A 25,772-nucleotide genomic window follows, 5' to 3' on the forward strand; every position below is an offset into this window, starting at 1 on the left:
ATTTGTTGCAAGTATCTACAAGTCTCAGAACTAATTTTGACTTCTAGTGATTTTTTTCACAACCCTACAGGCTACAGTGTGAATGCATTGTTCTCTTTTGATCACTCCAGAGAACAAGAAATCTGACTGCTGAATCTTAGGGCCCAGAAAGAGCTGTTAAGTTTGGTCTCAGTATGAATATGATTACTTACGTTACAGACACATTCAGAAACACCCTTTATTTAATTTTATCTTGAGCCTTCAACTGCAAGCTGCACTCACAAAGGTCAGTGAAGCTCTGGTTTTTGTTTTTTACTGATTATTTGTAGGATATTTATTTATTGTTTTGTCACTTTTATTTTTTTACTAAAAAACTTGCCTATCCATCCTCTTCCCTTCTGTCTCTCTGTCATGACTTCTTGTCCTCTTCAGACGCTGTGAGAGGACCAGCTGTCCCAGTAATTCCTTAGACTGTCAGAACTCCCCCATCCGCATCACGTACTACCAGCTCAGCTTCCAGACCAACATCATCATTCCCGCCCAGATCTTCCGAATCGGACCATCCCCGGCATATTCCGGTGATCACATCATCATCGGCATCATCAAAGGCAATGAGGAGGGCTACTTCAGCACCAGGAAGCTGAACAGTTTCACAGGGGCCGTCTACCTGCAGAGACAAGTCCGCGAGCCCAAAGACTTCCTGATAGACGTGGAGATGAAGCTGCTGAGGCAGGGCTCGTTCACCTCATTCCTCGCCAGGATCTACGTCTTTATCACATCCAGCACCATGTAACGCCAGAAAGAAACACACAGATGGACTGGAAATTTCATATGGTGCTAAACTTTAAGTGCAGACTCTTTTTGTAACGCCTCCCCACAATCAAGCATTAATCAAGAATCTTGTAAAATGCTGCCAAAGGCCTTACTGTATGCTTTCTTTGTTTGTGGCAGGTTATCTGCTTGTTTCTGCAGACTCTCTATGACAGTTGTATTTCCTGAGAACATTGTATTTACCAAAGTATTTTTCAGTTTGACTCTTTATTAATTGCAATTGAAAGTAATTTAGCTTTAGCTTTAGCTTGTCTACTCCAGCTGTCGGTTCGTACAGACGGTGGAAAGGTGCTGCACAGGTCACTGACCAACTCTGGCTGCTGGTTTTGTTCTGCTCTCTTGAAGAACTGGTCTTTGACCGCTTTATTTAAATGTCCATTTTTAAGACAATTATTCATGAAAGCCTGAGGAATCAAATAAACCTTTACAGCACTAGAATTTAAGAGCACTTGTCACGATGGAGGAACAAAACTGACAAAATGTACTTGAAGCCTGTCGAGTCATTACGAGTCAAAAACATGCCTGAACACATCAAATAGTCAAACTTAATAGAGTGGAAAAACAATATGTCTATGAATTATGTTGTTTTTCCTTTCCAATCAGTTGGTCAAAAAAAGGAAAGTTTTTTGTGCTTACCCTTTTCTTTTTTCTTTTTTTTTTGTCTTAGAGTTATAATCATTTACCTGTTTTCTATAAGATTGGTTCAGCATGGGAGTAAAATAAAAGTAAAATAAATTGTAATTGTAGACAAAATTTTAATTTGTTTGGAATTAGATAACTTAGGGGCTGCACGGTGACGCAGCAGGTAGTGCGCGTGCCTCACAGCAAGAAAGTCGCCGGTTCGATTCCGGAGCAGGGCCTTTCTGTGTGAAGTTTGCATGTTCTTCCTGTGCATGCGTGGGTTCTCTCCGGGCACTCTGGCTTCCTCCCACAGACCAAAAACATGCTCATTAGGTTGATTGGTGACTCTAAATTGCACCTAGGTGTGAGTGTGAGTGTGAATGGTTGTTTGTGTAAATATGTGATCGGCTGGCCACCGGTCCAGGGTGTACCCCGCCTCTCGCCCATTGACAGCCGAGATAGGCTCCAGCCCCTCGCGACCCCGAAAGGGATAAGCGGCATAGAAAATGGATGGATGGATGGATGGATGGATGGATAGATAACTTAGGCTGTGATTTATTTTACCAAGTGTTGAGGTCAAAAGAAAAATGTAAATCTTTATATTTCGTGTTAGACTTAATTATATGTCAAACATTGTCATTTATTGATGCATTCCATTCCATTGTTGATATACGTTTGTCAGTTTTGAGCCCCCACAGTCACCACCCACCTTTGTTAATGTGATTAGATAAAAATAGCAGAAACTTCAAATAGTTAATTTTGCTCTGCATTCGGTGTATATTATTTTTTAAAAATGTGATCTGATGACATGTAAGTGTTCAAATTCAGCGCAAATGTCACTAGAAAACAAGTCTTGTATGGTAAATTACAGCACTGAGAATATTAATGAAGCGTTACTGTTGATCATTTTAAGTGTCATATTCTTTCCTGTATTACTGCACATATCTTTGTATGTTACTGTGTTGTAATTATCTCAGGGTAAAATTCATGTAATTTTGTATACACTCGACAAATTCCTGTGTAGTTTGCAGGAATGAATCAGTCTGCTGTTGTAACTCCAGACTGGCCTCACACAGCCTGTACAGCTTCAGCTTCCACATGACATCTATAAACCAATCAATAAATGATGATCAAACTGTTGTCAGTTGCTCTATAAAATTACAGATCAAACTCAAGGTCAGTGTCAGGTTTTCCACATCAGTTCTTGACACTGATGCTGTGGTATCGCTGCTGCTGGACCCTTTTGTATGTGTCAGGGTAAGTAGTATTAGTGTAATCAGTGTTGCATTGCATTCAATGGAAAGAGAGTGTCTTTAAACATCAGTTTGTCACATGGAGCAATAAGTCCTTCTAAAAGAAAGACACATTTTCATAATTTTCTCATGAGAACTACATTTTTAAAAAATCTGCCTTAACAATCAACCCAGGTGACTGTCTAAGTCACAGTGTTAAGTGATCTATGGTTTCTCCAGACTTACCCTTGTGAGTGATGCAGAACAAACATCTTCTACCTACTCAGACATTGTGCCGTGTGGATTAGAGACACATTTCTATGTTTAATGATAGTTTTGGTCCAGACAGTTCTGCTAATGGGGGCTCCTGGACTTCTGCTTTGTCTTTCACCCCTTGCTTTTTTATCTTCCTCTTTCACCTTCTTCCTCCTCAAACTGCACAGCCCTGACTCAGCTCTGTGCAGCGCCTATAGGCTCCAACGTGAGTAAACAGAGAGACAACATCTCCATCTAGTGGTGACAGTATGAACAGACCAAGGCCGCAGCCCCTGAAAGTGACCCCACTCTATTGAAGGCTGGTTTATTTGAATATCACTTTTTAACAGCAAAGCAATTCAAAGTGACTTACATAAGACAGAACGACATTAAAAATAGATATAATAAATATTCAAGTCAGTGAGTACTCATTTATTTTACTCTCAGTATCTCAGCATTTTCATTTATATGTTATTTTGAAAATTAACTGCTTCACAGTAAGTCTGAGCAGTCCTTATCTTAGCTGCTTTAATCAGCTATTCCACTGCTCCACAAGGAACATTTAGTGTGTGTTACACCCTCCGAAATGCCCACCCGGAAAGTGTGTGGTGCTTTGTTACGTCAGCCTATTGATACAACCCAACAGATAGCCTTTCAAATGGAAAGTAGGCAGGGTGAATCTCTCACAGGTCACAATATAAATAAACACCACACTGATACAAGGTATCATGTGACTGATCCAGGATCATATCAACACTGATATTTTTGGGTGGAAGCTATAGCAACAGGATGTGTCTTCATAAAAATGTTATTTCACCGCCACGAGCCTCCAGAGCAGCTTCACTGTGGCTTGGCACATTCTTCAACTGGAGAGATGAGCAGCATTCTTCCAAGAGATATTCCCTCTTTTGGAGTTTTGATGATGGTGGATGGTGGAGAGTGCTCCCAAATCTCCCATAGGTGTTCCGCTGAGTTCAGATGTGGTGATTCACATAATTTTTAATGTTTTTCCATCCATCTGTAGGCGTTCATTAGTAAGTATTTGACCTGATCTGTACTTTTGTCAACCTACAAAACGACTAATGACTAATGTGTTATGTTTTTAATATAATATAATATGAAAGTGAAATAAGAAAATGTTATGCACATCTTAATTTACCTCAAGAAGTAAAAAAAAAAAAAAAAAAAAAGGTCCTTACAGTCCCCTGTGTTTTGTGTGATTAGACAGTTTGTTCAGGAAACTGCCCAGCCAGTGCAGCAGTGACACTGGTCTGCACTGGGAGGCCTCTTTCCTCTCCGCTGAAGCCCAAACACATCCGGCCATTGAGGTGGCGTCCCACACATGTGAGGGTGTGATCTCTGATTATCTATCTCAGCTTCAAAGGGTTATCAAGACAACTAAATATAATTGATGAGGTCCCACAGTGTTACTGTAACATGACAACAACCAGACCTCTGGTAACATCATTCTGTAGATGCCTAAATGCCAACAGGTAATCACCACATTTACTGCACAGTTTTCCCAGGTTTTCACACTTGCAACCTCAGCATAGATTATACAGTATGTTTCAGTGTATCTGCAAAACATTTAGAATGAATAAGAGGTTTCAGGCTGAAAACCATGATCAGGAGCAGGTAGAGGTGTCAGGAAACAATAGTTACTGAATACCAGGTGTGCTAGCTGATTGCTCCGCTGCATGAATTAAGACGGAGATGATGTTAATTATGTAAAACATAAGATCGACACATACACCCAGTACTCAATGTCACATGTAGACTTTCAGGTACTTGAATATTTGTATTTTATGCTAGTTTTTACTGATACACCACAACATTTCAGAGGGACTAATACACTTTTTACTGCCGTTGTTCAACAGCTACAGTTATTATGTCCTTTCAGATTTAAAACTCCATATACTTCAATATTTGTATGGATAACACAAAACAAATATGACTTATTAATTAGTGGGCTTTAGAGTTGCTAGCCAGGCTGTTTCTGTTAAACTGCTTCCCCTGTTTCTGTTGTTTATGCTAAGCTAAACGAACCTGCAGCTGGCTGCAGCTTCATATCTAATGTACACCTATAATAGTGGTACCAATCTTCTGATCTAACAGTGAGTAAGAGAGTGAGTAAGTGTGGTTCAACTAACTAACAATATATCAATTAGTTCACATTAATTCATCCATCCATCCATTTTCTATACCGCCTATCCCTTTCGGGGTTGCGGGGGTCTGGAGCCTATCCCAGCTGTCAGCGGGCGAGAGGCGGGGTACACCCTGAACCGGTCGCCAGTCAATTGCAGGGCAACATATACACAGACAGCCATTCACACTCACACTCACACCTAGGGGCAATTTTAGAGTCCAATTAACCTAATGAGCATGTTTTTGGTCTGTAGGAGGAAGCCGGAGTACCCGGAGAGAACCCACACATGCACAGGAAGAACATGCAAATTCACACAGAAAGGCCTCGCTTGGGGATCAAACCAGCAACCTTCTTTCTGTGAGGCACACACACTACCTGCTGTTCCACCGTGCTGCCCTTCACATTAATCATTTTAAAACAAATTATTCAAATGAATAATTGATTACATTAATAACAACAAGCATTCCATTTAGTCAAGCTTGTTCCAGGGTGTTGGTATTGTGCATGCTGGCTCACTGTCATGTCTTACTGAGACACTTAACTCTTAACCTCATTTGTTTCTCTTAGACCCCTGTCAGCGATAGAACTCCCTGTAATCTTTGAACATAAAAAGAATGGTTGCACTGATATAGAGCATACGTTAGCCAATATTGCCTTTAACTAATGAATAGCAGCCAGTCAGTGATGTCAGTTCCACATTGACCACAAGCATATAAAATGGTTAAAAGTGCAGTTAGATTTTATTTGGTATTTGCATTTTACTTCAACATGTTCAGTAGTGTATATTAATTCCAGAGCTATCCATAAAATTCAGTTCTTCATAAATGTATATGTAGAATATAAATGTTGATTGAGAGGATTTGACAGCTCGTAAGAATAAGAATCAGAGAGACAGAGACAGACTCTTGTAGAATCATGGCAGCTCCATTACAAAACCATCAGGACAGCCTTCAGAGATATATCAGTAAAACTCTTGTAAAAGCACATCAGAGCTTACGCAATGAATCGAAAGTGATCAGTGACCCTGATGCTGAGCACTAACGCCGACCAGCTTTGATCTTAAAAGCAGATGTGAAGAAAGTGGAGCTTGGCTCTTACGGGTAGATGGTGAAGAGGCCTGGAGCTTAGGCACTGTGCTATGGAGAAATCCAGCACATTTTACTTCAAACAGCTACCGGCTGCAAGGCAGTTTACCAAATTAACTCAAACTCTGCACCTCAGTGCTTCAGACTGTACGCTAACCAATACTCCTGCTGGAGCATAACCACTGCAACCCCTGTCAGAATGCTTAGTACCCTATTTAAAGTTTGGTGGAGCAGGGGGTAATGTGCTGTGAAGGGTCTTCTTAATGCTAAAACAAAGTGCAATTAGGCAATTCCAACTTTGTGGGTTAGTTTAGGGAGGGGCCTTTACTTCCAGTTCCAGTATGACGAAATTAAACCGATAAAGACACAGAGCCCCGGTCTCAACCCCACTGACCACCTTTGGAAGATTTTTGAATGGCAACCGTGAGCCAGGCCTTCTCATCCAACATCCCTGCAATTACAATTATTCATTTGGCAGACACATTTATCCTATCCAAAGTGACGTACATACGAATTCACACAGCGATGGCACAGCATCGGAGGCAGTTTTGGGGTTCAATATCTCACCTGACCTCAAGAATGATTTTTTGGCTGATTGGGCAGAAATTCGTACAAAAATTCACGCTCCCAATTCTTGTGGAAAGCCTTCCAGAAGAGTGGCAGCCATTATAGCTGCAAAGGGAAAATTCCATTAATACCCATGGTTTCAGATTGGAGTGTCCAGCTCATACAGATATGAAGGTCAGGCATCTACTGACTTTGGGCCATACTGGGTAATGATATTAAGGGTGGCTCTGTTCCATCCAAGTGTCCAATAGGAGGCAGCCATCATGCACAATACTAAAATGCTCTAACTAGCTGAAGTAAATGGGTGTGTGTGTGTGTGTGTGTGTGTGTGTGTGTGTGTGTGTGTGTGTGTGTGTGTGTGTGTGTGTGTGTGTGTGTGTGTGTCCATGTTTTTATTGTTTCCTTCTGTCATGTGTCAAAATGTCTACAGTGAAAAACATACACATGTATGAAATTATTTTTCACTTTAATATATTCCGTTCAAGTCTGGTTACAGAAGCTCACAAGCAAATGTCAGTTTAGCCTATAAATGATTTAACAGCAGGTCACTTCATTAATCACATCACCTATAGATTTCATGTATTATGTATCTGAACCGTCATGGATGTGATACCTGGGCCTTCAGCTGAGTAGCACTTTAAACTGTGCTCGTGGTAACCTCAGTGAGCTGCAGGTTGGGGGCAGCAGACTGTACCACTGCAGTGCTCATGGTACGCTGTTGAAAGAATGTTAACTTGCACAATACACTTGCGTAATCTGTCTGGAAAATGTAGGCATGTATTTGTGCATGCCTACATTTTCCATTCCAGCACATGTGAGCACAAACACATTCCCATTCTTCTCACAGGGGCTTCCTCACTAACACACCACTGATTCCACTCAAATGTTGTGTTTAGTCACATTCCCACTGTAATAATGTCTCAGCCCAAGTTATTAGCGGATGGTTATCATGCACACTCTGTGTGAAATCATGAGTCAGCTTTTCCATGGAGAAATGTGATGTGTTGCTTCCAAAGCACAGAACTCCCTCTGTGACAGCAATACCAGGTCTTGTCAGGGGCTCCAGTTGAATGATGACTTTGATTTTCTGATTATACACTATCCATCTTCTACTGACTGATCACAGAGATACCAAAGTTCTCTGTTATCGTGCTGTACCAGTCTGTGAGGCCTGAGTATGCTGAACAAAACCCACAGAAAAATCAAAGAGCTTCTGTTTGCGTAAGATCCTTGTTTTGTTTACTTCACCATGCAATTGTTGGCACACTCATGATTAGTCATACTTATCTGAGTCTTCCCAGGTTTAATGTTGTTTAATACTGTTCCTTGATGTGACAGGTATCATCTCATTTTGATTAATTCATCTTTGTCATAAGTGCAATCATGATGGAATGCGGTTTCAGGTGAGTATTTTTATTGGATAAGCCCATAATGGAAAACTCTGCCTCATTTTTATCGTAAAAGCACCTCCCACTGCTCCTCTTAATCACACAGTATATGTATGTGGAAAGGCACACAAATTGAAAAATGCAACCAAACAAAAAAATAAGATGAAGGATAATATTTGCATTTCTGCTGCAGCATGTGGAATATACACTGGTGGAAAATCAGATCAGTTCATCCTGGGAATTATTATTTTTGTTTTGTCACACATGTGCCAGTAGCAACAACAAAACAGGACATTAAAACGTCTACACAGCCTTGGTTTTTGTACCTTTACAGATTCCTTTACATGAATTTACACAAAAGAGAAGGCAGTGAGGACAAGCACAAAAACTGAACAATAGGCCAGCAACTTTTAGCCTGAAACAGCTTGTATAGTGAGGATGATTTTTCTCCTTTTCTATGGTTTACGTTCTGTCAATTTTGATTTTACTCATCATTACCAAACAGTATGAACGAACAGTAGTTGTACACAACTATTCAATATGATTCCATTGTTGCTTTAAAAAGTCTGGAATTGATGATTAAAAAACAAATGGCTGACCTCTTACTTTGCTCTGGCAATAATTCACACAGCTGAGGGTCGATGGCATGTAAACATAAAACACAGTAATTTTAGGCAATGCTGTTATTTTTCTTGTGAGGGCCTTTAAGCCTAACATTAGCTTCATTTGTTGCATTAGTCCAACTAATGGCTATGTTATGAAAACTGGATTCCAGACACTAAGATAGGACAGATTCTGCTCATCCAGCATATGCCAGTGAAGTTTCTCTACTCGTTTGCTTCCCTGTTGTGCAGCTATCAGCACATGCTCATTAGTGTCTCTTCTACTGAACCTGCGTCCTTCCCCCGAGACTTCATAGACATCACGTTAAAGCTGCTCTTCTTGGGTCTGGGAAATGTCATCTTCACAATTTATAAATTCGTATTGAGTAGGAGTAAGAGCAATCATGTTATTTAAAATAGTAATCCAGGTACAAAATGCTTTTTGTGCCACAGGGATTCTTTTGTTCCACTAATGTGGTGCACCATTACGACAATTTGATAGCAAAAGGCTGCACCAACTCCACCTTGGTACTGATGGTTTTCAGACTGTAACATCTACCTACCTTGATGCACTGATGTTAGTTGGGTTTTAAAGAAGCTTTAAGTGAGCTGTTCACAGTTGGGCCTGGAAGATTGCAGCATTCCCAGTAAAAATACAGTTGGTCACTTTGAGGTCAAAACCAATAAAATATTATTGACTGCTCCTTCAAAATTAAAACATTGCGAAGGCATTGTGCTCCATTAAAAGTCCTGAAATGAGTCAAAAATGTAAAACCCTGCCTGTTAACTGATTTGGTATTATGCGAACCAAGAGGAGTGAGAGTGAATACATTAAGTACATAGAAATATGACAAGAGGAAGGGAGAGACATTCCTTGACACACCAAGCACTGACTTTCCCCACGGCGCTGACAGTCAAGAGAGTGCAAAAGGTATGAAAGCTCACTTCATCATTCCTCAGCATGCTTGTTTCCGGCCTTTAGGGAACCTTGCTGACATGTAACTTATCATTGTTTGGTTCAGTTTTGTGTTTTTTATATGTACAAGATTGTTCAAAGGAGCTGTCTGTCATAAAACTTTCCACAGACATCGATACAGCATTCCAACAAACACAACTGAGAAAACATAAAATATGCATGTTTATTCTGATTCTATTTTTTACAGATGGTTAAATTATGCTTGCATTAACTAATTCAGAAGGAAGCTTGTGGGTATGTTTTACTTTTTATTTTCTTAACAGTGAAATAATTGCATAAATGGCTATGTGTAATGTTTAAGGGGTCACTCATTGTGGATGATAGTTGAGCTCTACAGGACAATGCAATGTCTTTTGGCTCATTGTTTTGGTTTTACAGCAGCTTTACTGTTTGGTTTAGTCTCACAGCTTTTACTAATTTATTTGCTAGGCAAAAAGCCCCTGATAAATCCACTGTACACTACCTGCTTGGCACCAAAACAGCAGATAGACAAAATTAGCAGATAGACAGTGGAGAATTTAGCATCTACAGAGCCAGATATTTCTGTCAGGAATCCGTGGGGACCAAAACAGAGATAAAAGGATTTAAATCTATCAGGTGGGTAGACACACGACTTCATATGAATGCTAATGTTGTTCTGTGTCTACTGGATGTATAAATAGGCAACTCTTAGCTAACACATTTGCCACAACATTTTGATGTCACTGTTGTGTTTCCAGCTGAATTGTTCCCCCTATGTGGCCAAAAAAAAATCCATTATGGCTGCTTGAAGGCTTTTCAACAATAAAACCAGTAAAATGCTAATGCATAATTTTAGCAGAAATCCAGTGATTCTTTCAAACAACTGAAGAGTTACATTTGTAAATCAAATTCTAAATTTGCTTATCTTTGTAACCATAGGATAAAAAAAACAAAGAAAAGGATTTTCTGCAGTTCATCAGCCTGCAGTCATTTTAATGAGGTGCCTGTAAGGGCCAAGTGTTGTAGCTAATTCACTGGGAAACATGCTTTCTATTGATAGATAGTAGTGGCTTGACAGGTAATTTTCAAATCTGCTCCACACAGTCCTGCACTGCTCCCCTTGGCTAGGTGAGAAAAATTACCTTCCCCCAACTCTGAAATGTTTTGCTTGCCATGTTCACTGAGGAGTAACTGCTTTGTATGAGCTGCTGCAACAGAAACATTAGGAAGTGAGCTCCTCCACTGATATCCAGAGTAGTGTGTAATGAGGACATTATCTTTGTCAAAGGCCTTCAAAAGAGCTTCATTAGCATTATCATTCATAATAAAGGTATTCTGATTATCATATGAAAAAGGTCATTTCTATACAGGTCCATGTTGGAATGGTGTAGTACTGCATGCTTTGTAATCATGTGTGTGAGACATGGACCTGCTTGCGAGAACCAAACCTCCACTGTGCCCATATAGGTCAGTGCATTGCATCAAACAAGACGTCTGACTCAAATGAAAGATGAATCTTTGTCTTTCATGTGAGGTAATGAAGTTCAGAGCTGACTGCAGTGTTTGAAGTTGTCCAGCAGTGTGTTTGTTGAGGCTCGGTGAGTTCATGTCTGAGTCAGCTTGGGTGCAGCAGGTCAGCTACTTGGAGGGTCAGCCTGACAGAGCAGGCCTTTGTACTCAACTAGGGATGCTCACACAGGTACGCCGTGCTGCTTTGATCCTCGGGTCAGTTGAATCACCCACAGGTCACTCCAGAGCTGTGATTATGGAGCTCAGAGTTGCTCTCAGGAAGATTTGTTTCAGTCTGTAAGAACAAAGAATCCGCACCTCCAGAGAAGCTGTCGATTTGAATTTCCAACTTGAACAAGATTTCATCATCTTTACTTCATTGAATTGGGATCGCTACAGCTTTCCTGTGACACACACAGGTAAAACATAACTGTACACAGCAGCAAATGTTTTCTTTCCTTCTCTGAAGACACCATAGTGCATTCACGGTGGCTGTAATGTATCAATCTTTAGTCATCCGATTTATGTGACGCAGCAGAATTCTGTCTAAAAAGCATGAGTTCCCTCTTTCATTCAGTCACTTCCTGCACCACTAGAAAATGGAAACCAGTCCCTTACCTTGACCTTCAGAGCTGGTCACATGTTTTGTAAGGCAGCAAGAAACTACAGGTACCTTCTTAATTACTCATGGCACGCCATGATGAGCACAGTGCAGCTATTATCAGCTCTGTCTCAGTCCCTGAGGCACTGTGGTAATTCCCTCTGCTCTTCCAAAAGCGCTTAGTTTACAGGACATACCCATGATGAGTCTACTGTGACGATAACAGCAGGGATTTTCTTTCTCTGAGCAGCTTCATTAATCTTCCAGGGTTTCAAAGTAGTGCGATCATTACATCTAAAGAGTTCATTTGGTTGTTTTTTTTTTTTTTAAACAAAATTAGTTGGTTTCGAGAAATTGTATGGTGTTCACAGTCTTTTCACCAAGATCAAATTTCAACAACGCATGTTTAACCCTGTCTTATTCTATGCTTACGTGTTATTTGATAATGGACACAAACACGACATGCATGTGTTTAGCAGTCCCATGTTACAGCCCAGTTTTCCCAGCTATAATGACTGATTGCTTTCTACTGAGAAACTCATTTTGTCCATGCACTTATCATGTGTAAATATCAGCCAGTGTCCATCAGTGACAGAGCAGTAGTATGCAAATATATGGTCTATGCCTAAGGCTTTATGAGGGGCCTCTTTGAAAATGGCAGACTATTAACATCCTGCTCAGTACAGTGTAATTCTCCATAGGTCATGCTGTGGCTTTGTTCATTCAGTTGATCAAGACGGGAGATTAATAATCAAGCTTCTGTGGCTCCCTGCACTGAGACACTCAGACTCGAGGATGCTGGCATTTCAGACAAATGAGATTTTAAAAAAGGAATTCAGGTAGGAGAGGGAGAGGTGTGAGTTGCCCCTCGTGAGAGGCAGTTTTTTTTAATTTTCGGACAAACTTGTTGTCCCCACACCAGCTGTCAGAGTCTCAAAAATCCACCACCTGTCAGTAGCTACAGCCCTCTTCCTAATGTGAAGAGAAACATCATGAGCCCTTGGACAAGAACAATAACTAACAAAACTGGGAGGTCCTGGGTGCTGCTAAACACACCTGCTATTTCGGTTCATGTATGTAAAGTGCAGAAGGGCTGGGCAAAGCGGAATGAGGGAGTGGTGATTAATAAATACACTCTCAGCCAATCATTGCTCTGGAACAACTGGGCCAATCACAGTGAGCTTTCTGCAGAAAAATATCATATTGTCTGGATGGTGCACAACAGCATCATATGAACACATAGCACCAACTATTTAATTTTTTCAACCATCAATTAGTAAAATGACAACAGAAATAATTTTTAAAAGGTTTTTATACAAAAACATCAACTCAGTGCTACTTCAGTCATAAATCTGCTGTATTTCACATTGTAAATGGTCAGATCGTAACTGTGACACAGCAGCAAACTTGCTTTGTGATACATAATGATTTTTGGTATTGGAAAGGAGACTGTGACAGGATTAACAAACTCTGCTTATCTGATCAACTGCTGAGGAACATAAGAGAGATCTATTCTTTGGTGGCAGCTGATGGGGGTCCAGTGTGGGGAGGAAGACAGCATTTGAGGTGGGCCTCCCCACACTGGACCCCCATCAGTTTGCCTATCATCCAAACAGGTCGACAGAGGATGCTATCTCCACGGCACTGCACTCCACCCTGATGCACCTGGACAACAACATATTTTTTTGGATATTTGACTCTTTGCACTTCTGGTTTGATGCTAAACTTCATTTCGCTGTCTCTGTGTTGCACTCCGACAACAACAATAAAGTTGAATCTAATCTAATCTAATCTAATCTAATCTAATCTAATCTATGCAATCATGGAGGGAGGACTGTCGATTTAGACTACTAGATTTAGCAGAGAGATAGATTTGTATGTCATCAACATAACAGTAATATGACACGTCTTGAAAGCAGCTGAACACATGACCAGAGGAAGCATGTACAATCTGAAGAAGACTGGTCCAAGAGCCAACCTCTGAGGGACACCACATAGCAGGAGCTGAGGGGGACACATTGAAATATCTGTTAATCAAAATTATATTTTCTCGTGTTTTACTGACAATGGTTGTCTGCTGGAAGCTGAGTTGATATGAGTGAGACTGATCCAAACAGTAAAGTTGTTGACCAGAACAACAAAACAAGAGCCTAAAAAGCTCTCTAGAGCCGTGGGGAGTGAGGTGATAATTGTCTGTGGGTTTTACATCTTCTTAATTCCACATTTCATCATTTGACCCATTGTTAAAATCTAAATATTCATTAGTGCAGACTTAGACTTAGAAGATTGTTGCCTTTTGAATATTCAAAAAGTCAACAGTGACTTGAAGACAGGACATGTTTGTAAGACTCCCTACACTAGAAAATACATTGCATTGAACAGAGGAACTTATTAAAGGTTCAATGTGTAGAATTTAGTGGGATCTATTGGCTGATTTGGAATATAATACTCATAATAATGTTTTTGTTTGTATGTAATCACCTGAAAAAAAGAAATGTTGTGATGTGATTACTTGGAATGAGCTTTTTATTTACAGATCTACAGAGTAAGCAGGTCCTCTGCTATTGACCCCACCATGATATACTCTACCTCCACATTATTACAGCAGCCCAAAATGGACAAACCAAACACTGGCTCAAGAAGAGTGCCTTTTGTGTTTTCCATGGCTCCTGTAGGGGAACGTGACGCAAGGGGTATTCAATTGGTTGCAATCTGCAACCTCAGTGCTAGATGCCTCTAAATCCCACACACTGGTCCTTTATGAGACAGGGTGGGAGGATATTGTGGTCTGTGTTGCTGACTCACCACACACTAAAAATACATGGAATGCACAGAATCTGCTCAGATACTGTGGCTTTGTTGTGCACTCATTCATATCCCAGCGGGTTCATCTCATCTTTGTTTCCCTTATCTGCAGAAAATCTGTGTAACAGGCTTCAGTGTGTGTATACATTAGTGTGTGCTCACTTTTTTTGTTTTATCAAAAATATCCCATATGTGGACTTGATTTGCGATTTTGCATGTTTGCTGACATGACACTTTTCAATAAAACAATACAGCTACTTTTTATGTAGCTGTATTGGACCGTCTCAGCCAATTATGGCCCAATACAGCCACGTAAAAGTGTTTTGCAATAGCAGTTGATTGTGTCTGACATCTGGGAAAGAGACGGAAGGTGAATGATTTTGCTCTCTGTTGAAACACTAGTTTGACTCAACAGTTTGAAGCAGTTAAAAAGGTCATTCGTCAGGTTGTAACTCTGTCCAACTAATTTCTTTTCATTCTGCATTCTTAAGTGGTTGTGAAATGTTGCACAAGTGAGGTGAATGCTTGAGTTGTTACATGACACAAAGGTAGGGGTCCGATCATGAAAAGAACTCTGCTGTGTGATGGGGGATAAACAGGTATTGAGCTCCAGACCATAGAGAAACTTTGCTCCATATTGATTCTTGTAGTAAGTATGGTCCTGTGTTGAAGTGTCTGGGAATTCCCAGCGCGCATGGTTGCGTTGATGCGAGGCACACGGTAGGTGCTGTAGATCACTATCTTATGGTACAGAAAAGATGAAAGGCTGATTTATGAAAGACCGTGCTTCTGCTTGTGCTTGTTGGTGTTAGTGTGCAAATATGATCTCATAAGGATTTAGAACTTATGTGTTTCATATATTAAACTTGATTTGATTTTTAGATTTGTTACCCAGAAATTCAGGTGGGTGACATCAATAAAGTCACTCGTTCTTCAGGTCTATATATACCATCTTCCACTTGAGGAGTGAAATGTTAAGTTTGGCCTGCATGTTGCCAGAAGGCAGAAGTTTTTACCTCCATTTCAAAGGTGTAACGCTGTACAATGACCACTGTAAACCATATGATGTGTCTGACTCAGGTCTGTTAAATTTTCTTAGTCCAATCTGAACTTTGTCAGCCTTAACTGTACTTAAACACATGTACTTTGAGCTGAATGGTTACTTTAGAATTAATGAATACTACCATGCTCATTAGTAGCATGCATGTTAAATACATAACTACTGGAGGTGCTAACATGATGACATGCTTACTGCCCTGTAATGGAGGGGGTTACAATGATAACATTCTTATAGTTAGCATATTGTACTACATTTACACAACACTATCAGAATGGGAAGGACAGTAAAAAAAACATTATTCTGACTTACAAATATGGCGACTAGGGGAAACTGTGTGAAGCGCCTTTTGAATTAGCTCAATCAGCTGTATAAGTGTCTATTTTGTATTTTAGCCTCACAGCCAGTAATGGTGGCTCAGCCGCCAACCATTTCCTACTAGCTGGACATGTCAAGGAAACCTGCTCAGGAGGCATCCTTATCAGATGCCCGAACTGCCTCAACTGGCTCCTTTTGATGCAAAGGACCAATGGCTTTACTCCAAGCTGAGTCTGAGCTTCGACTTTACCTTCCAGTTTAGCTCCCTCTTCACCACAATGGCCTGTCAACGAGCCCGCATCACTGCTGGAGCAACAATCTGCCTGTCCATCTCACACTCAATTTTACCCTCACTTATGAACACGACCCAGAGATACTTGAACTCCATCACTTGGGACAGCAACCCACTCCCGAGGGGAGCAATCCACCGTTTCCCACAGAGAACCATGGCCTCAGACTAAGTAGTGATAACTTTCATCTGAACCGCTTCTCGCAAACCCCTACAATGCATGTTGAAGGTCACAGTTTGATGAAGCCAACAGAACCACATCATCTGCAAAAAGCAGCAAAGCAATTCTCAGGTCCCCAGACCGGACTCCACAGGCCATTTGCTTTTATAAGTCAATTATCTAACAGCCATTATAAAATGTCACAAGGAGGGTTCTTCAGTGCCAGCAGCATTACAGGGAATTCCCACTTTTCCAATGTACAAAATCTCAGCCTGTTGGTCATGCCGTGTTTGTCAGATCCTGCACATTCTCAGGAGGTGAGACTAAACAGCAGAGTTAAGCTTGAATCCTCAGGCAAAATAGACATAATCATAGTGGGGGAATACACAGACACCAAAGACAGTCATGACAGACAACTGCCACAGGAGACAGCGCTGTCAGATTCACAGAAATACTGTGAGTCTATACAAACTTTTTGCTCATAAGGATATTTTTATCACAGGTAAAATCACTTTAATAATCCTAGAATCTTTCTGCAGGGCATTTACACTTTTGCTGTTTTTGGTCTGATGTGGTTGAACGGACTGTGTGCAATGCAGTCAGTTAGTTGTTCTGTGTTCTACTGGAATCTATGCGATAGTTCCTCATAACTACAAAAACCTTTATAAGGTAATTGGAGGCAGGGAGCGAGATAGTTGTATATTTATTTTATTTTACAGCTGTCTGCATTCTGTAGTGCAGTTAGTGTAGTCTCATTGCATATTTCCATTAACCATCCATGTGCTGTCACAATGTTTCTTAAAGCAACAATAATATTACTCTAATTTATTTATTATTTTTTGTTATTTTATTATATTATTATTTTTTATTTATATTTTATTATGTTTACACTAAACATCCATCCATCCATTATCTATACCGCCTATCCCTTTCGGGGTTGCGGGGGGGCTGGAGCCTATCCCAGCTGTCAACGGGTGAGAGGCGGGGTACACCCTGGACCGGTCGCCAGCCGATCGCAGGGCTACATATACACAGACAACCATTCACACTCACACTCACACCTAGGGGCAATTTTAGAGTCACCAATTAACTTAATGAGCATGTTTTTGGTCTGTGGGAGGAAGCCGGAGTGCCTGGAGAGAACCCACGCATGCACGGGAAGAACATGCAAACTTCACACAGAAAGGCCTGACCTGGGATCAAACCGGCAACCTTCTTGCTGTGAGGTATGCGCACTACCTGCTGCTAGCTACACTGAATAAACTATTTAATTAATGTTTAATGGTTTCTTTAAGAGACAGCAAGGTACCCTGGTAATTCTGTATTTTAGTCTAGTGCTCATTAGAATTCAACAACATCCCCAAACAGTCCTTGTGAAAAAGTGAGCCTGAGGAAGGTATTGACCTCCAAAAGGTTTCAGGAGAAATACCTTCAGGGGAAATGCCGCATCAACCACTATGCAGCACTCCCCATAGGGGAACATCAGAAAAAATAAAATAAAAATAAAGGGTATTTCATAGGTTGACTGCAGAGATAAATAATTTATGCAGTACATGTATTCAAATGTGACAACTTTTAAGTAATCTGAGACACTTAAATGCAAAAATGGAAAGCCTAATTTAAGAATTAACGCTGGGCTGTGGAGTTTCTTATGAATATACTGGAATAATGTTTACATTTTGGTGTAACCCACCAAGCACATTGTGTGTATCCCACCCATTCTCACTCCTAATGCAACAAATATGGAAGCTTGGTCAGTGGTCTTCAATCTATGGTGCTGTTGAAAGCCCTCTAGCATCATTTTAGGAGGTGCTCTTCTAGTGTAAAGATTTGATGTGCCATTGAAGTCAAGTAGCAATCAAGTATAAATGGTGAGAAAAGTGCACATATGGAGGAGGTTAGAGTGATCAAAGATAGGACTTTAACCCAGGAGACCAAGGGTTGTGTCCTGTGTGAAGCCAAAAATGAAGGCTGACTTCTTTTTAATTCTTGATAATTAGTTCTTGATGTTGATGTGAATTGTTCTAAAACTCTGAACAGCAGTATCTTTCCTGATTTACTGAATGTGCTTTTCTTAACAACACACACTTCACTGTTTTCAGTTTTCAGAGGAAAGTAGCTCCAATAAAAACTATTCACAGCAAGAGGAGAGCTTACAGTACACTTCTGCCTCTAAATCAAAGATTCAAATAATGAAACTTGGATATTAAAATGTGTGCAGAAAACAGAATTGAATTTCAGGTTTTCAGGTGCAGAGCCTCCACCATCAGGCAACGATATAGGACCACATCCAAAGCATATAAAATGATTCTGAAAAAGTCTGAAGGACTCTAGCTGTTTCACATGGAAGGTATGTTTGTTTTCTGAAAGCTCCGGCTTAGAGAGTCAGAGGAGAGACGACACCTGACCGGCCAACAAAGCACAACTCTGCTTCCGTTCCATCAGTCGTCTTTCGACACACGACTTTGTGTTTCCTGTTAATTCCCCTTCAAGAATAGCCAGACGGTTTTACCCCTCTGAAGTGGCAGATATCTTACCAAGCTCCCTGTTTGATAAACAAAAAGAGTTCAAGGAGCTTTCATTCATTCAACATGTACACATCAGAGGTGATAATGAATTCAGTGGTTTAGCGTGTGCACAGACAGTTCAAAAACACACAGGGTTAGCACAAATCATGTATGACTGAAATATTTCAGCTTAATTGCAGAACAGACATTATTTAACCACGGTGTGACATTTCAACTGTTAGATTAGATTAGATTAGACTTTATTGATCCCTTTGGGAGGACCCCTCAGGGAAATTGGAGTTCCAGCAGCTCAAGGTGATACAGATAAAAAGGTAATAAAATGCAATAAAATACAATAGAAATAGAGAAAAATATGTGCTATAAAATACATACAATGATGAAGTGAACTGTAGTAGACCAGTAAGTGTCCCAGTGCTCTTTCCCTTCCCACCCTCTGTCCCATGTTACCTCCTCACCTCGAGTGAGGACAGGCAATAACAAAATGTAACTTAGAAGAAGGTAATTCACAGGTTTCTACTGATCCCTGAACCAGATTTCTGGAAAGTTCCAAGAAGAAGAGTTTCACCTCTGGCAGTGATGAGCCGACATCAGAGGACCTGTAACGTTAGTTGGGGTGTGGCAGACTTAAAAGAGAGATGTTGACCAACTGCCTTGCACACTCCAGCAGTATTTACAGTGTAAACTAGGAGGCTGGCAGAGGTGTGTGTTCTTATTTATCTTGGCTCTGGGCTTATCAGTAGAGATTGGAGCTGTTATGAGAAACATTTTTGTGGGTGGCCTCTCCTGTGTTTGTGGTTTGGCTTTGAGGCTTGGAGAAAATTAACTGTAGTCTTGTGTGAAGCTGTATCCTGCTGTTGTCCGTCTGCACACTCAATAATCACCTCATCTCAGCTCTCTCTGGTGGGCAGTGTTGCAACGTCACAATTCACAAGAGCTAGCTCAAACACTGAACTAGTTCACCTTAATTTCTTCCTTTTTTAAAATGAGCAGCAAAGGCGGCAGATGTGAAGTAAAAGTCTGTCTACCAGTTGGGAAACAAAGGTAACTGCTCCCTTAGAAAATGTTGTGAGTTTGACATGGGTAGAGAAACTTTGTGGTTGTTGTCTTCAGCTGTTACCCTCTGTTACTGATTTCTTGTGATCATCATTCACTGACAGATTTATCCCAAGACTGCTCAGTTGCTTAAATTTGATACATCATTTCAAATTTCGAATTTTCCTGACCTGTTTTTTCAGGTTCGGTGGGCACAGTATGACATTTTTTTCCATTGGAAATGGATTCTGGGTCGTGTAAAACACAGTGCATGAGCATCTTTCACTCTCATGGGAATTTACAGCACATTCATGCAAAATACTGGCTGTGGGAATGTGAAGTTATGAGCAAAGCCGTAACAATGGGATGAATATCAAATACCAAACACGCTTTTTTTAAATGATTAAAATGACACACAAGGGTTTTTCCAATGTGTCCTGTCCGACTGCAGGGAGTGGGAGACAGTCACAGTTAAGAATGGGCATTTTTATCTTGTCTCCATCTAAATAAATCAGTTTTGAAGACACATGTTGACTGATGCACAGACATGTCAGTCATCGAACTGATGTTTTTTTCTGAAGAGTAATGAGCAACTTGTTTTCACCGTATTGTTTATGCTTTCATAAACAACATATTTGGATTCAGGTACATCCCTAGTTTGGACAATAAGAGGAAATTGATGCATGAGAATGAGAGCTTACAGAGGCCAGAAAGTAATGTGATGATGAACAGGAAGTCAACAGTTTGGAGAGAGATTGGGAGAGCTCTGAATCCAAACAGGGGAGGTTAAGCTTGAAGTACAAGGAAATTATTTAAAAAGGAGAAAGAAAGTGACTGCCTTTGTCATCCAGATGGAGAACAGAGAGGAAGAGACAGATGGTCTGAACTTGGTGGCAGGAAGGAGACAAAAAGACCAAAGTAGAAGAAGAGTGACAAGGTAAAAACAGCCTTTGAGATTAGCTGGAGGCACTGATGTGTCAGGAGCAAGAACTGGTGATCAGAAAAAAAGGATAGCGAGATCACCAGATTCAGGACAGAAATGATGGTTCCAACCAAAGAGCATCTTCAAATGACAGCCCAACTGAGCCACGAGGTAGACGTCCTCATCCTCCAACTGGAAGAGGAGATGTGGCAGATAAGCTCGATGAAAAGATGAAGGAAATGAGACTCCTGGCTGCTCAGAATACCCAGCTTCAGAATGCTGCTTCAGCTGTTGATCTAGAAGAATAATCAGTGGATTCTAATAACCTGTCTGTCAGTCTGCTTCAGCCACATCTAGCTCCAACTACATGAACTGTCTGATGGAGTGAAGATTTGAGAGGGAGGGGCGTAAAGAACACAGAAATCTGACCATAAAATGCAGTCGAGTCCAAGTAAAAAAAAAAAAAAAGTATTTTTATATAAAATATTATCTTATACATCGACATAGATGTCAATTTCATAAAAGAACATGCTATATTGGGTGACTCATATTTAAGTCTCATTGCTTCTGCAGGTGGGGAATGGTGTCACAGGTAGTTTGCCTGGTGGCTGCAGGGAACCAGCAGATTATCTGATAATGATGAGGTTATGTGGCTTTTGAGAACATACAATTATTTTTCAAAGTCTGACAGAATTACAGCTCATGGCAGAGGAGATATCGGCTGTGTCGAGTAACACCAAGCAGCAGACAGGCAGACCTCAGTCAGGCAGTCAACTTTGATCAGTCTCCTCCTCTCATTTCCAGCCCCTGCACCAAGCCAATATGGCCCCATTCACATAGTTAGTAGCAGGTCGGATTTAGATTCATTCATTTTGAACAATTCGTGACTCATACATCACTAATGAAAACTCCTGTGTGATTCCTTGCACATGCTGGTTATATTGTCCAGAGCACACATAGCTTACTATACGTCTACCATTGAATCTATTGACTTTATTGTCATTGCACAGCCTAGTCTATGGCCCATAATCTGTAACTCTGCAGGGTAATACCAGCAATAACAGATGCAATATCTCCTTTACAGCTATTTATCAATAGTATGTTTGATTACAGTGAAATATAAAAACCAGATGCCACTGCAAATCAGTGCATATCATGTCCAGTAACATACAATAACATAATATAATTGTTCCAACAACATTATAGCACCACAGTACATGGTCTACACAAATCAGGTCTGCCAAATTGAACTTGAACTTTTTTTTTTTTTTTTTTCACAAAAGTGGCCTTTTTTGTTGTGCGTTTAACTGGAAGTTAACAACTCTGAAGCAATGTGTTAACATGTGGGGGAAATGTTTTTAGCATTATCAGATAAAGGACATGTTTAACCCTCAGGAATGTGCACTGGACAAAGGTTAAACACTGAAATACTTTTGGACGGAGAGACAGTTCCATACTGTTAGGGACAAATACATACATAGCTATTGCAAACAATTAATAGTGTTAATATTGTATGTTGACATAACTTGAGTGGCTTTGGCCCTTTGTCTGACTTCTTTTCTTCACTTATTTTGAAGGCCCTGACCTTGCTGTCTTTGCCAAAAACACAATGCTAACATTTTATTTATGTTACATTCAAAATTAAATCGTCTTTAACCCATTACCTTGAGTTTTGTTGTCAGTGTGTCACTGAGAGAAAACAGGTATTGAACCCAGATGCAGACTACACAATGCAGGACTGATGCAGCTCAACAAATTTGATAGCAAAAGCAAACCAAGCAAAGACTTACGGGAGGGTGAGGCAGGTGAGGTCAGAACCAAAGCAAAAATCCATTTGACAAACAAAAGTTCGAGTTAAAAAAAACAAAAACAAGCAAGGTCCAGGAGAAAACGAGGCAAAGGTCCAAATACATCTGTGAAACAGGGAAAAAAAACAGGGAAACACAAACCGACTGGAAATCCTGACACACACATACAAAGAACAAACTGAGAAACACAAAGGGGAACACACAGGCTTACATAGAAGAGGAGAACGAATGAGGCACAGGTGAAACAAATCAAACAATCACAAGGGTGGGAAAACACAGGAAGTAAAGCAAAAGCTGACACATGAGACGAACCTTCAACATAAAACAGGAAGTAACACAATAAACCAGATCATAACAAATTTATTATTATTATTATTATTATTATTATTATTATTATTATTATTATTAGTAGTAGTAGTAGTAGTAGTAGTAGTAGTAGTAGTAGTAGAAGTATTCAAGATAAGCATCTCAGAAGACAAGTGGATAGAGTTAAGGATACAATTTGGTTCAGATTTAGGGCAAACACATATCACCAGCTACACTTGATGTCTGACGTCTGACATGCTGGCAACCTGCCAGCTGCTGCCAACAATTACAGCTATGAAACTTGAAATCAGTAAATTCAATATCTGAGACTGAGAAGCAAACTGTACAGTTGATGATTATACTCGAGCAGATACAACACCAGTGGACTGAATGTTTTGACATACCTCTTGTTTAAAAGTGTTTCGTATGTGATGTCAGAAATGAAGAAGAATGCAAATCTAGGCAGTAGAAGCGACTGGAAATATACCTGTACTCTCAATTATTAAAGCATTGAAAAAAGCTCCTCTTGAAGGTCACTGTGCACAGTTGCACAGTCTTGTAATTTATGTAAGCATTTCCATCCTATCAAGCCAAATTAATTTGGTTATTTGAGAAAGCAGAGAGCTTTTCTCAGTCGAGTGCACTTTAACCTGAACTTTCATCGCCTGACGTAGGTCGGTCTGGCTACAACAAAAGATAATGGTTCTGATGACGGATCCCAGTGCTGTCTTACTGTGTGGCATGCAGTCCTCTTCTTTGCTACTGCTACAACACACACACACACACACACACACACACACACACACACACACACACACACACACACACAGACTGTGACATTACTTTATGCCTCAGTCAAAGCTACTTGTTGAGCTCTGCCAAGATCAGCTAGTTTCAAGGTGATTTATTATTATTATATGTGAAAAGACTTCCACCAGACTTCACTAGATACAAGTGAATCATGCTTGCAGGGTTTTACCCAAGTGCTTACATGCACAAAAAAACCCAGCAAGCAATGGCAAGCAGAGTTACTCATAGCCCCAGAACACATTTTCTTTCTTCTTTGAATCATTATATGGAAATTTCAGTGTGATTTGTCAAGATTTTCAGACAAGTACTGAACCTTCCCGTACAGAAGACTTAGAAAACATGCTAATATAATGTTCATGTAGATGATATTTATCACGTTTAATGCAGGTTTGAGCAGTTTATTTTGGCTTATACTTCTAATGTCCAAAATGTTTGTTCATCTGCATTTAAATACACATTTTTGGTTGTTTTTGCCTAGACGTGACCAGATCTGCGCTGATTTATAATATACAGACACAATGGTATTATTACTATAATAACTATGAAAAGCTATGAAAATAATAATGTATGTAATAAATCAGAGTTATCAATTTTCATAGAAACCTCAGTTCTACCTGCTGTACAAGTTTTATCATGATTACCACATGTGCTCTTTCCTCTTCCTCTCTATCTGTACGTCCATCTCGATCTTCCTCTCAGCGGGACATTTCTCGATGGTTTCCGGTGAGTTGTTGCCTTGAGTAAAAATCAGCTCAGGAATGTGTGTTGTCTTTTACAAATGGATTTAGGGCCAATACATTTCCCAAAGCCAAGTAATGGACAGCACTTTATAATGATGAAGAGTTGGGGCTTGCCTTGAAAGAAACAATGTTTCTGGAGTATTGAGTTCTCTTGGAGTGTTTGTTATTACAATGGCCATTTTCTCTCTCTTTAGTGTGGAGTCTTCTCTGGGTTTTAGTCTCTACTGAGCTCTGACTCCTTGTGAATTAGAGCAGGAAGCCCCCTGTGATTTACACCTCATCCGCTCCCAGGGACAGCGTGGCAGACAAAAACCTGCTAAATGAACAGGTACTGCAGGCTAAATGTGGCCTGACCCTGACACTGAGCGGTAGGGTTTCTGCCTGCAGTCGCCCACACCACAAAGGCCAGATGCTCTCTTCTTCTGCTTTTCATGATTGGAAATGGCTCCCATCCACAGCTAATGAAGGTCCTTTCACTGGATGACAAATTGAGGAGAGAAAATGTGTGTCAGGTCATCATAAAGTATTCTCCCACAGAGCGGTGCAGAGTGCTGCCTTTGGATGTGGGGAATGTGAATCTGTTCTGTTGTGCTGCAGTCAGGCAGACAAAGAGCCGGGCCAGGGCCGTCAGCGACTGTGGGACACACTAAGCATCTGGTGACAGATCCGTCGGGATGCATGACCACTTTACACTGGGCTGCCTGTGTGTGGGAGACCTGGACAGATACATGGAGTGTTTTTACTGCCGACTTAGTGCACACCTCAGGAATTCCAGCACGGTCCTGTCCTCACTAGTAAAACCTGCTTGTGTGCTCTACTCCAAACAGCCATGTGTTTAATTGTCTGTGGTAGGGGCCTGCTAAGCACAAGTGCCTTCTTTTTCTCCATTTGTCACATGTACACATCAGTAGGTGTTCTTCCTTGGGCTGAATAAATCAGGACATACAGCAACACCCTGCTGCATTCACGCAACTGCTGGAAGTGTTTATGAGAATCTGGAGGCTTTTCAGACAGAGTTTGATGATTCAGTGCAGATGATTCAGCAGAATGATAATGAAATGTTTTTCTTAAAGGTCAGCCTTTGTAGAAGGACCTTTTATTTTGAAAGAACCTCACTTTTGAATCTCACTGTTGTTCATTTAATCTCACCTGTTACTGATATAGAACTCACTTGAGATAGTTCAGTCTTTATAATTTTGCTGACACAATGCAATGAATCCTGTCGTGTGTGTGGCACTTTGGGT

The 25,772-nt window shown here is 40.5% G+C and overlaps 1 protein-coding gene across 1 annotated transcript in view; it reads left to right on the plus strand.

Annotated features, from left to right (window-relative positions):
* The window catches only part of fbln2 (fibulin 2), a 68,845-nt gene extending 67,446 nt beyond the window's left edge, over positions 1-1,399 (plus strand). Inside the window, exon 18 of the mRNA XM_070959730.1 lies at positions 412-1,399. Coding sequence (XP_070815831.1) covers positions 412-772 — 361 coding nt within the window. The 3' untranslated portion in view covers positions 773-1,399. The remainder of the gene's footprint in view (positions 1-411) is intronic.
* The last annotated feature ends 24,373 nt before the right edge of the window (positions 1,400-25,772 follow it).

This window comes from Chaetodon trifascialis, chromosome 3, assembly GCF_039877785.1.
Source record: "Chaetodon trifascialis isolate fChaTrf1 chromosome 3, fChaTrf1.hap1, whole genome shotgun sequence".
Lineage (NCBI taxonomy): Eukaryota > Metazoa > Chordata > Actinopteri > Chaetodontiformes > Chaetodontidae > Chaetodon > Chaetodon trifascialis.